This window comes from Primulina eburnea, chromosome 4, assembly GCF_022965805.1.
Source record: "Primulina eburnea isolate SZY01 chromosome 4, ASM2296580v1, whole genome shotgun sequence".
Taxonomy (NCBI): domain Eukaryota; kingdom Viridiplantae; phylum Streptophyta; class Magnoliopsida; order Lamiales; family Gesneriaceae; genus Primulina; species Primulina eburnea.
The window spans coordinates 39,935,769-39,949,437 of record NC_133104.1 but is presented as its reverse complement, the minus strand read 5'-3'; the positions used below and the strand labels follow the sequence as shown (position 1 = coordinate 39,949,437).

General features: G+C 32.9%; 1 protein-coding gene across 1 annotated transcript; it reads right to left on the bottom strand.

The window, feature by feature from the left end:
• Window positions 1–9,840: 9,840 nt before the first annotated feature.
• LOC140828868 (amine oxidase [copper-containing] gamma 2-like) lies at window positions 9,841–13,449 on the bottom strand. The gene is made up of 5 exons (XM_073191735.1): window positions 12,709–13,449; window positions 11,727–12,394; window positions 11,415–11,528; window positions 10,327–10,874; window positions 9,841–10,203 (listed from the first exon to the last, which is right to left on the bottom strand). The coding sequence occupies exons 1-5, from the start codon at window positions 13,346–13,348 to the stop codon at window positions 9,993–9,995; spliced, it is 2,181 nt and encodes a 726-aa protein (XP_073047836.1). The 5' UTR covers window positions 13,349–13,449; the 3' UTR covers window positions 9,841–9,992.
• Window positions 13,450–13,669: the final 220 nt, after the last annotated feature.

Below are 13,669 nucleotides of genomic sequence, written 5' to 3'. Positions count from 1 at the left end.
ACCAAATAAATTCCAAGTTAATGATTTAAAATCTAAATTAATGTAATTTAGATATATTATTTCAATAATTTCAGAGGTTTTAAATAATGTGTATATATTATTTTAGTTTTGCAATTTTTGGAATGATGGTGGGAAGGAAGTTATACCTACCAACCATATTTTACATATACGTTGTATATGCAAAAATTAATGATAAATACGAGAAATAGAAATTTGATGTGGTGATTATTTTTATTTGATATGAAAATTTAAAAAGAGATGTAATATTTTAATTAAATAAAAAATTAAACAAGTAGAAGAAAATTAAAGGTTTAATTAAATTTGTAATATATTTTGTCTTAAAAAAGTATGAAAACTTTTTTGAATTTTAGAAAAGGCAGCACCAGCACATCAAAACAAACTGAACGAGGTTAATTTTAATTATCAGTTAATTAATATTAATTATTTTAATATTTTAAAGTATTGTTTGATTAATGTGTTTCAAAATTGTGTCCTTTTCAAAAATTGATCCGGTTATGTAACGAGTAATCTTATTCGGCGGTCGAATGCAAAATCTATATTATTTTGTTAAGTTTGAGACATTTAGAGTAACTAATTTTGATGTCATGATCTGTTTTAACAATTATATATATTAATAAAATGTTAAAATTCTAATGTATGTTATAGGTAGTTTAGTGGATAGAGTCATTGTTTTCTGGGGTTTAGGTTATAGGTTTAATTCTTACTGATGTCATTTTTTTATTCTTTTATTTTTCAATTTATTTTTTAATTTATATATCAAAATTACAGTGTAATCCCTCACTATTTCTTATAATTATATTTTGATACTCATTTAAATATATTAAATCAAATGACTTATAAAAATATTATACAAGCACGCAACACATATGTACTAGTAATAATTATGTCGAAAACATGAAAATGGTTGGAAATTATTATTTTTGATTTGTTTGGGGGAAAGAAAATCAGACAATGTGAAAATATATCTACGCTTACTTACCACTGCAGGTAATTTTTATTTTGTTTTGTTTTGTTTTTTTTTTAATAGTAGAATATATAGGTGTATAAATATGTATTGATATGATTCTTCAAGAACATGAAATGCAAACGTGATCTAGATAAATTAAAATAAAAAACTCGTTAATTTGTTCCAATCTTTTGAAAGAAACATTGTTGTGAAAATTCACCCCTAAGCTAATATAATTTAAAACAAATAATCACGAATAAACAATTGAATTTCAAGTGAACTTTCAAATAATTCGCCTTTGACAATTCCGTGAAAACAATCGACAATCGCCACAGAAATTGAAATTTGGTTTATTTTTTCTAAGAACAAAAGCAAACGTGTGTTTTTGTTTGAGATAAAAATTCACAAAAATTTGAATAAACTTCAATAATTTGTACAATAATGTCAAAATTAAAACTGTTGCAAAGTCAATAATTAGCAACGTTTTTGATAAAAAAAAATAGTTTTATAATTATTTGTACATATTTTTAAATAATCTATCATCAACTCACCTAAATTAATGAATTTCAAAATCCTAAATAATCTATGAAACGATCAACTTTGATTTGAGATAAAATAAGCTAACAAAATTCATGATGTTAACCAACACTCCGAAATTTATCAAAAATTAAAGCAAAAAAATTTAATCGAAACTAAAATCGCTTAATAAAAATTATAGAAGCGGGCCGAAGATGGGTATATTTATAAACAATTTGTGACGGTTTTTTATATGGTAAAAACTTGTATGAGACGGTCTCACGGGTCGTATTTTGTGAGACGGGTCTTTATTTGGATAATCCATGAAAAAGTATTACTTTTTATGCTAAGAATATTACTTTTTATTGTGAATATGGGTAGGGTTGACCCGTCTCACAGATTGTGATCCGTAAGACGGTCTCATATGAGACCTACTCTTTTTATAAAACCGTAGCTGCTAGCGACCGTTTTATCAAAAACAATCGCTAATTAGCGACGATTTATAAAAAAGTCGCTAATAGCGACAGCTGTAAGAAGAACCGTCGCTAATTATTAGCCACGATTTAGAAAACTGTCGCTAATAATTAGCGACGGTTCTTCTTATATCTGTCGCTATTAGCAACGATTCATTATTACTTGTCGCTAATTTAACCGTCACTAAATTAAAGATGGTTTTTTCGAATTCGTATAGCTATCATAAACCTAATTTAGCGAATGTTATTAATGAACCGTCACTAATTTTTAAATCGCAACGGTTTTGTCTCAACCGTCGTAAAATGTAGACATATTTTTGTAGTGTAATTTCCCTATTTTCAACAGAACTACCCGTCTTCGTATGTATGTAACAAGCTTTAAACAAATTTTTCAACCTCGTCTTTTCAGTGAACACAGGAAGCTTCAAGATTGTAGATACTTAGCATCTCTCGTATGAATAGTTTACGCATGTCCCGACATTACCGTTTGTGGAGGACTGTAAGAATTATTTTGTCCGACAGATTGTCAAAATAATAAGAATATCAGTATAGGATGTAAAACAGAGAATTTGTGTTTTATCAGAATCAATGACGAAGAAAATCACATGTTGCTGACTGCACTTTTGGAAGAAAAACATTGGTTACAAGTTAATCTGCTAGGTGTTACCGCCATTGTTGCAACACTTATCCGGAACATCTCTCCAGAATCAATGTGCTTTAACTTTATAACTTCTGCAAATTTAAGTGCTCAGGAAAATCTGGAAGCTGACGATGAAGAAATCACTCTAGAAAGTGTACAAAAACTGTATGAGGAATTATATGTTGAGTGGATAAAAAGAAACAAGTTGAACACGACTCTCTCAAAAGAGAATACTGAGCTAAATTATGTTGTTGCCAAACTCGAATTGATCTTAAGTAAAAAAAGATTTGGAATTATGTCAAATCAATGATGAACTTAAAAAAACAACTGAAAAACTTGTCAAGTTCTACTCGAGTACGTCCAAACTTGATTATATACTGATGATGGGAAAAGGTAATAGAACTGAATTAGGCTTCAAAAATAGTGTATTTGACGTTGTAGAATCATCAAAATCAACTGTATTTGTGAAGGAAAGCATGGTGCATTGAAACCACAATCAATTATTTCTACGACCAAGAGATCTCCATCAAAAGGGCAAGATATTGCTCAAAACTGAAGCGAAGGAAACACCATTTTCTGTGTCACTACTGTTTTAAACATGTTCATATCAAGACCTACTGTTTCAAGTTTAAGGAAGACCATGTGTACAACGAAGTAAATCGGATGTTGTCGAGAGATTAAACTCAAACTTGATAAGAATTAGTCAATTATGTGATGATAATTTGCATGTTAAATTTAACAAAAATTTGTGTGAAGTTTTTTATAATAGTAATATGTGTGTTATGAAAGATACAAGGTCTGGAGATAGTTATTATCAATTAGGAGAAGAACTTATATGCAAACATGCAAAAGTAAATGAACTTGATATTTGGCATCAAAAGTTGGGTCATGTAAATTTCGAGACTCTGAAGAACCTCTGTAAGTATAGTGTTGTACGATGTATGCCCAATTTATCATCTGGAGTACCATATGTTTGTGGTGATTGTCAAAAGGGTACGCAAACTCCGGTGTCACACCCTATGTTGCAACACTTCGGAACAACACGCTGACTTGAGTTATTACATATGAATCTTCTGGGTCCTATGGAAATGGAAAGCTATGGATTTAAAAAAATATTCTTTTGTGTGTGTCGATGACTTCTCATGTTTTACATGGGTAAGATTTATTAGATAAAAATCATACGCATTTTTTTCATTTAATAATTTACTCACAAGGATCATTAATCTCCATATCTTGAAGGCAAGCAGAATCGGGACCGATCACGTAAAGAATTCGAGAACTCCTTATTTTTATCTTTTTGTGATAAGATAGGTATATCACATGAATTTTCTTCACCAAAAACTCCAAAACATAATGACATAGTTAAATGCAAAAATAGAACACTACAAGAAATAGATAGTGATGCTGAGCTCAAAGAACATTTCAAAGAGTTTTTGAGCTGAGGCCCTAAATACTGCATGTCATATCGCAAATCATGTGTACTTAAGAAGCGGTTCAACTGTGACACCTTATGAGATAATCATTAGAAAGAAACCATATTTCATGTCCTTAGATGTGTATGCTATATCTTAAACGACAGAGATCACATAGCAAAATTTGACTCTAAAAAGGATAAGTGTTTGTTTGTTAGATATGCTAAAAATAGTCGTTCTCATCGTATGTTTAATCTAAGAACTAAGACTATTATGGAGTCTATTAATATTGTCTTTGATGATCATACAGATCTCAAAAGGAAAATTGTTGACGATGACATGTTGGAAATCTCCATCTCATGGGAAATTCCAAGTGTTGCCCCAGATGTGACAACACCTAACACAACACGAGACAACATAGCGACTGAACCCGAAGATGAACAACAAAGTGATGATGATACAATCAATGATGGAAAGAATATTCCAAACAAAATTCATAAAAATTATCATTCGTCCCAAATCATTGGAAATGTCTATGGAGACATACAAACCCGAAAGAAATAAAAAGTTGACTATCGCAAAATGGTCAGGTTAGTGTGCATGAGTTCCATGTATTCACAGATTAGACATTCATGTTTCATATCTAACATCGGACAAAAAAATGTTGAAGAAACATTGAAAGATGATTTTTGAATCAATGCAATGTATTATGAGATTTAACAGTTTGTTCGAAATAATGCGTGATACTTAGTTCCACCTCCTGAGGATGGAAATATAATTTGTACAAAATGGATTTTTAAAAATAAAACCGATGTGTCAGGAAACATCGTTAAGAACAAAGCAAAATTGGTTGCTCAAAGGTACGCACATGTAGAAGGAGTTGACTTTGATGAGACCTTTTCCCCTATAACTTGCATTGAGTCAGTCCAACTATTGCTAGTTATTGTATCTTATATGAAGATCAAACTCTACCACTTGGATCATGTTTACAAGTTTAAAAAGGCTCTCTATGATTTGAAGCATGCACCACGTGCATGATATGGTAGACTTACCGAGCATTTGCTCAAAATTTGCTTCAAACGAGGTGAGGTAGACAAAACCCTTTCTATTCAAAAGTCAAAAAGACGAAACACTTATCTGCCAAGTTTATGTAGATGACATAATTTTCGGTGCATTATTCCAAAAGCATGCAGATGACTTTTGTAATGATCATGGGCTATCTCGATCTTGAGCTCTCCTTTAGGGCATTTTCCCTCACGGGTTTTCCACGTGCGCCATTATTCATAATATTATCCCACACCTGGCAATGGTTTCTTTTGCCTCCCCAAGTCTTGAACCTAAGACCTCTAGGATTAGTACTTAGATTCATAAGACTTGTTACTAATTATACTAATATTCTCATGATATGATATTACTTTTTAAAAGAGTTTATTTCTAGTAAAACTCTTATTTTATATATTGCGTAAGATTTTTTTTTGGAATAAACTCTAGAAGAAAAATATTTTATATAAAAAAACAGAACGCATTGGATGAAAAAAGACTTTTGTGCGACGAGAGATATCATGCAAGAGCACTCAGAGCATCTCCGTATGAAGATCGTCGTTTCTATAAGGTGTTGTCATGATAGCTGGGAACATCTGAAGATAACACTTGTGACATTGTTGATTGAAGATTGTTTTTTTGCTTCGGCACACTGTTTGTGTTCCTTGAATAAGTTTTTAATATAATTATTTATTTTAGGGTGCAATTCGAGTCCTTAACATGTTAAGGAATATATATAGCTTTCATAGAAGCGCTTGTGTTGGTTTTTATAAACTTAAAGTTATTTTCTAGTAATTATTTTGCTCTGAGACATCACGTAAATATTTATACTTATGCACAATTATCTGAGATATTTTTGTTTAAGTTATTTATTTCTGTGTTGTATTATTCTGTTATGTGTTGTCACTAGGTGTCACAACATATGAGACAATATCTAAATCTGATAGACACATCTTTTTACAGTTTATGTTAAACAGAAACTTTGATAATAATAATAATGTGTAAGAAATATATAAAATTAAACCGATGTAGTTTAGATATATTCTACCGACAATTTAAGTTTTGATCAGGATTTTAGATTTAAAATAAGTGGGATTAATTTTGTATTTCTCCCGTTTGGCACCATTTCATTTTCAATATTTGAAAATTGAGAACAAGGATCATGATCATGTGGAGGAAAGAAGATAATGATCATGTGGAGGAAAGAAGATTATGATAATAAAATACATGTCAGTCCAAATATCAGTTTCTGTTCTTTTTAAAGGAAATATGTAGCTATAGGGTTCACGAAATGTGAAATTATTGCTTGGATGCGTACAAAAATATTGAATTCAAAATATCAAATAAGTTTTCTCAAAAAGCAGACTTCCTTTTTTTAAAAAAAAAAAAAGTAGACCTTTCTAAAGTGCTAGCGGATAAGAGAGAAGTGTTTGTGTTGGTAATTTCCATGAATAAACAAATAGAACCTGGAGTTTTCAAAATGATAAATTTGAAATCTGATTTCATGTAGATCATGAAATTGAGTCTAACTTCAGAGTCTTATAAATTCAAACAACTTTGCCTCCGTCGAATTCATGTCTTTGTCTAACAAGGGTCCAGCTTATAAATTCAAACAACCTGCATCCGTCAAAGTCATGTCCTTGCCTAACAAGTGTCCATCTCTGATCTCTATGTCGCGGTGGCCGAATGCAAAATAGCCAGTAAAAGAAAGAAATAACAAAACAAAAGAAAACGTCGAAATGAAAATAAAAATAATAATAATAATAATAATAATATGAAGAGGAACGAAAATGCATTTTTGACATTAATTTTTTTGAAATTTTAAGATTTGTCTCTATCTCATACCAAACTCGAAAATCCTCGTACCCAATTATCTATTTATTTAGTGGAGTTAAAAAACTCCTTCTTACCCTCTTCATTCGAATCCAACATCAGATTTTCCGTCGAAGCGTATTTTAAGTATTTGAGGCCTCAAGAATTGGTTATATCATCTGATATACGTAATTTAAATTACTTGAATTAAATTATAGGTATAATATTTTTAAAGAAAAAATTTAGAACGTTTTCTGATAAATTATCAAAAGATTAAACCTAATTTGTTTAAGGAAATTTTGCAATCATATAAATTAACGTATTTTGAATTTTAGTCGTACAACTTGTCAAAATCTGGTTTTCATTTGTTGACTTGAATATTTTTTGTTTTGGTCTTTTTTCATTGGAAGCCAGTAATTCCACTTAATGTTGTTAACTTGGCACTTATATTATACTATATGGTTCGTGTAGTGAGAATAAAACTTATATAATACATATTCAAATTTACCTATATAAAAATGAGAAAATTTTTCCATTTCATTTTGAAATTATGGGTGTCCTTTGGTGAAGTTTTTACAATATTTTATATTTCAAAGAATGAAATGATTGATTTTAATTTATAAATTAATGTTATTAAATTTTCACATTAATTAATACCATGTTATTACCATTGTATTTTGTAACTGTTTTCCATCAATACTCTTAATTATTACTGTTAATGGTGGCCATTGAAATTTTTGCTAATTTTGTGTATATAACTATACACATTCTTGAAGAGGGAGAAATAAAAAGAATCACATTTTCAGCAAACACAAAGAAATGTATTTTTCAATTGAGAGTTTTTTTATATGTAATCTAGCAATTGTGTACTCTAGACACTTATGTGCTCTAAGTTGTGCCAAAACTCATTTTTTTACTTCTACTGTTGTGACATAAAACGAGAATTATTCATGGAAGTCTTACTCCGAACAATACAACTCTTGAGCCAGACGAGATCGTTGTATTCTCGGAGTATATGTAAAACCCAAGATTTTTTGTAATCGTGATAATTTTTTTTTTCTTTTGTAATTTAATTGTATTATGATTATGCAATCTTCGGGTATCTATCGCATTATTTAAGAGGTAAGATTAGAAAGATTATCTAAAGTTGTGTGGATGATTATATCGTGTACAATATTTTTGAGCTCGAGATGAAGATAATATTGTGCATATATTTTGAACTTGGGATAATAAATAGATCATGATATAAGAAATTAAATAAGGAATATTTGGATATGAGCAGGCAAAGTTTGAGATATTAATTCAAATTTGGAAAGATTTTTACTAGATAAAGACCTAATATTTAATATGATATTGAAATACCTGGATAAAGATCAAGAAAATGATAATATGATCCCCATATTTCGAAATTCAAAGATGTATTTAATATATAATTTTCGAAATAACCAAAGGATTGATATTTAGATTTCGAAATATTATCCAAGATCACGGATAAAAACGATAATTATCCTGAATTTAAAGTTTGATTTGAAAGTTCAAACTCGGGGATAATCTACGATCATGATAGCTGTCAACCCCTATAAATAGAAAGGCCGTGCAACTCAAAAATCACACCCCAAGTCACTCAATATTTTAGAGTTTTCTTTCTAGTCTTCCTAAGAACTTCGAGAGCTTGCTCTCTTAGCATGCTGAGTATCAAAGCGCTGGTGGAATCTAGACCCGGAGCTGAAATTCGAAATTTCCAGTGCAATACCCCTCTTTTCATGTTTTTTTTTTCCACCAAGAATTAAGTAAGTGTACTTGTTTTAAAGATTTAGTTTAGGTTATATGCATTTTCGTTTTTTAAAATTCGAATTGAGTGCAAATTTTTCTTTAACCCCCTTCTGGTTATGATTGTCGCATGACGTATTTGTTTGCACTGTGAAGATTCAACTTGATATGAGAGGGAGTCTCAAATATAATATGACCCTTATGCGATGGGGATCTAATCGTTATATGGTCTCGCTCTCTTAGATGAGTAAAAATTAAAGACTGATATCAGTAAATCATAGAAAGTATAAGAATCTCAATGTCTAATAAATGATATACATATGGTATGAGTCATGTTATGCATGGTATGTATTTCAAATTTTTATGCATTTTGTTATATTGTGCTCGAATCACCCTCACTTGCTAAGTGACGACCATATCACTCACTCCCTACTCATTTCGTGCAGATGTGGAAGCAGAATTGAATTGAGAAGAGTTTGATGAATACCTACCGAGATCATCATTGTTTCATTAATCTATTTTTGTATTTGAAACGAAGAAATCTTGATTTTCTCAAATGAAAGTTAAAGAAATTGTGATTTTTAAGGTATAATGTAGTTAATTTATAGGATATGATTGAATTTAAATAATATGATTGTTGGTAGTTTTTCAGAATTTTTTCAAAAAAAAAAATTTGTTTTTTTTTAATTTATTAAAAAATTTATTTAGTTTTAGTTTTCAAAGGCTGATATTGCTCTGCCTAGATCATAACAATCTTTATGATTTTTTATTTTTTTTTATTTTTTTTGCATTTAATAAAAACAAATTAATTAATATGGTCATTGATTTTAACAATAAAAAAAATAAGAGAAAAAGAGTGGACACTTCACCACGCAAACCCATCCACAACATCCTATTCAGATGTTTACATATGCGACATCCTCGGCCATTGAAGGCAGATGACTACATAGGGCGATGAATAGTAATAAGATTTCTCTTAAGATGAATTGGACTCAAGTTTTTTTGCATGGAAAGATGGACGTTCTGAGAGATTCCTCATTACAACATATTTGACCGACCTTAATTTTGAATTAATTTAGGCCGAATGTGGTTTGGGTTAACCAGAAACTCCAGACAAAAGGTCAAGCTGAGAATTGTATTAAACATAAGAAAACAAATGTTTTACCTCATTATCATTTCCTTTCCAGGTGGGAATCAATTAAACATGTATTTATTTTATGTCAAATATAGTAAAGTACTGATCAATCTAATTTATTTCTGAATTCTGTACATTAACTTGTACACAAGGTTCAAGTTCTGTCTAGAATTCTTGCCAATTTGTACATCTGTACTCCATATCGAGAAAAACTAAATGAAAGTTGTTAAGCTGAAGCATCAGCTTTGCAGATTGGAAGATCATTCTCAACAGTTGGAGGAATCTTGAGAATGGGATTGCTCTCGAAAAAATTCACCGGCTTCAGATCGAAACTTGACGATACAGTCGGCATTATTGGGAAGTCTTCTTGACATGGAATGTGATGAAACCCCAATGTGTACCACAATACAATATCTCGGTTCTCAATGGCTCGGTTTCTGCAAGAAGAACATTTAAGCAGTTAGAAACCAAAACGCGGAACAGGAGTAAGAACTATGGACCTTCAGCACATGTTGATCATTCAAGACCGAGCCAAGAATTTCTAACAATATATATGTTACCTGTTAGACCATACTTCAAGCGTGTCTTCCCCGTGACTCTGGTACACAAATGACCCACCAGCCCATTGTTCGGTCTCATTATAAGGAGTAACCCATATTTGGTTATTGGTGAATGCTCCTCTCTTTTGAGGTGGATCGTTTAAGTCAAGCAAATTAGCAGCGGTGCCACCAGGGACCAACTTGTAGCCGACAGGGTTCCCCACCCTTGTTTTCTTGGTAGGATTAATAACATGGAATTCCGAAGGACTGTAAAGTTTGAGCTTAATTTGTGCATCCTTCTCGGCCTTAGCCACTTCCCTTACTGTTTTCAAATAGCTCAATCGGGGTGATTCTCCAGGCGACGTGTATTCCCTTTGGATACTGACATTCACAAAAGAATTATCCGAGCCATCAATGTCCATGTCTAGATAGAAAGTGATAAAGTGGTCGTGGATTACACCAATGACATTTTCAGACAAAAGGGTTCCATATAAGTTTTCTTGCGGGTTAATTTGGTTCGTATTTGAGTAAGGAGTGCCTTTCACCATCAGTATTCCACTGAGGCCAACCTACGAAAATAGCAGAAACCAAGAATTATTTATATCGTCAAATAGAAACAAAAATTAAAAGAGATCTTCTTTTAAAAAGGAAGTCTCTTTAATTGGACATCATTTTCCTGGACAAAGTGTTTATGTAGTTAATGGAGGTTTGATAGATTATCTATCAGCATGACATTTCACAAAAGCAGTCATGGAAGGCAGAGTAATACAACATCATCACGAAAGCCGGTAAGACTCTTCAGTCCATTTTTAGCTTTGAAATTGTTAGGTGTTTTGCATTATGTGATTTTAAAACGTGCCGACTTAGAAATCACATTTCTGTGATGAGTGACACCTTTAAAAAAATCAATCAATCACCTTTGTCCTTCGTATACGACCTGAACTCAAGAGAGCAAACCATATGACCACTCGGCTAAAATTCTATACCCCAATGGGATAGTCATATGTAATTTTATTCAATACCCATCCACGATGCATTTTCAACTTCAATAAAGATTAATAACGAAGTCGACTTTAGAAAAGGAGTTACATATGTATACAATAACTTGCCTTGATTCTTATTAGCCCATCAGTTTGGAACTCCCAATCAACAATGTAATCATAGTTGGCCACAGATGCAGCCATCCTGACCACCAGCGTCACTTTTGGCCTCGCCTCTCGAATCTACCATACGTTCAGTCAAGTAATAAAAAAAATTAAAGATGATGATCAAGCAAGTTTTGGTGTTTCTCATTTTGTTTCTTGGTTTAAAAACAAGGTAGGCAACGAATCCATGATGATCTCACTTCCATTTCGATTTATTTTAACAAATAACAAGAACATTATAAAATAGAAACACACACAGATTCATAGTCTTCATACCTCCATTCCAGTAATTGGACTTTCAGAATGCCTCCACCCAATTTCACCTGCATAGCTCTCAAACACACAGACCATATCAGACCGTACATATGGTGTTCCATCGGCTGCTGCAAACACCCCATCCATATAATATGCATTCCGGGGACAATCATTAAGCGGGTCGAGGGGCATTGCCTGCAACCCAAACCCGTATTCCCCAGCATCCATATATGTCTTGAAATACCATGCATCCGTAGGATCCATATACGGAACAAACAGCTCTGATGTGAAACCTTTGTACATCACTTGCCTCATGACTCCACTAGTCGGGTCTAGAACCATGGCCCGGGAAACAATCACCCCAGCTCGAGGATCAGGTTTGAGGTGAAATTCCCAGTTCGCCCACTTAACCAAATGATCGTCTACAGTAAAACTCGGACCTTTAGGTTGCTCAAGGGAGATTGGGTTCACTAGCCTTTGATACGAATTCTGGGCAGAAAAACGATAATCGGTGTTTGCAGCATTCGGTATCGGTATGTTTTTCCCGTTATCAACGAGATGCACGACTTCTTTCGTATCCAGATCAACAAGAACAGTTAGGCCTTCAATTGGCCTCATGTAAAAGTTAGCAGTGTCTTTCATGGAGTAGCATTGTATTTTAATTAATCTTCTGTTCTCCTCACTTTTACCTATAGAGCAGCCACAAAACAGAACAGAGAAGTTCTTAAGCATACAATTTCAGAATGATGGAACATCAAATCATATGTAAGATGAAGCTTCCAAATTCTAATTTCTTTATATCAATTACGATATAATATTTTAATGTCCAAGTTCCAACATTCTGGCACAAACATGAACTCAACAGCAGCATCTTTCTCTTCATGGTGAAATCTAAATTTTCCAAACGAGTGCATTATTTTGATTTATATGTAGCCCAAGAAAAGAAAGAAAAATTAATAATACACATTAAAGAATATACTAAAATGGGGCCAGAGTTTCGTACCAAACCATCCAGTTGAGATAGGCAAGCAAGCAAGGTCAGCTAGATCCACCCCGCGCTCTAACACCGTCCGATTAAATTCAGCACTCGCCAGTGGGGCCCAAGTAACCGAGTTCATATCTTCCACGGTCATGGTCGGGTACCCATACACCCTGCCCATCTCTTGGCGGGTCACTACACCGGAAACTAGCTCCACCGTCAGAGCGTGGGTCTTTCCACCAGCACGTGCAACGACCGAAGCTACCCTCGGCGGTAGAGGATCACCCTTACCCCAGGCGATCACCTCTTCCTTCTTCGGCTCTTTAAGAACTACAGAGTGTAGAGCATAAACTGAGTTCTTGAAAAGATCAAGACCTTGAATGATTTTTTGAACTCTATTCAGCTCCGAAACTGTGAGAGGGTCCAGTGGGTGGCGAGGCACGTCGGTGGAGTGGCTGCGAATGGGGTTAGTGTGCTTCTGTATGTAGTCGGGTCTATTGGATTGGAAACGGTTTTTGGAGACGCACCAGGGAGCGTTGGTAGCGCAGTCGAGCAGCTCCGTCCGGTTGGAGGGCGGAGATGGGATGTTGGATAGAAGGAAGAGTAAGAATAACACCGTGCCGAAGAGAAAGAGTATGTAGCGGAGGATCTTTCCAAGTTCCATATCTTTCTAAGTACCAACTTCACTTCTCTTCCCAATATTATGATTAATATCCGTGTGTGCGTTTCGACGGGATTGAGGAAGCTATTATATATATATATACATGGAGAGATGAAAAATAGACGCAACCACTAATTCTCTCACCCTTATTACTACGTAGGTTTGTTTATTTAAAATAATAAATAAATAAAACCTTAAGAAAAAAAACCATATGTATAGAATCATTATGGAATTGTAATCTTTAATTATTACGTGAAAAATTATAGCTAAAGTTTAAAATTCCGTGTAAAGTTTACAACTGCATTTCTAAGAAATGTGATTAAT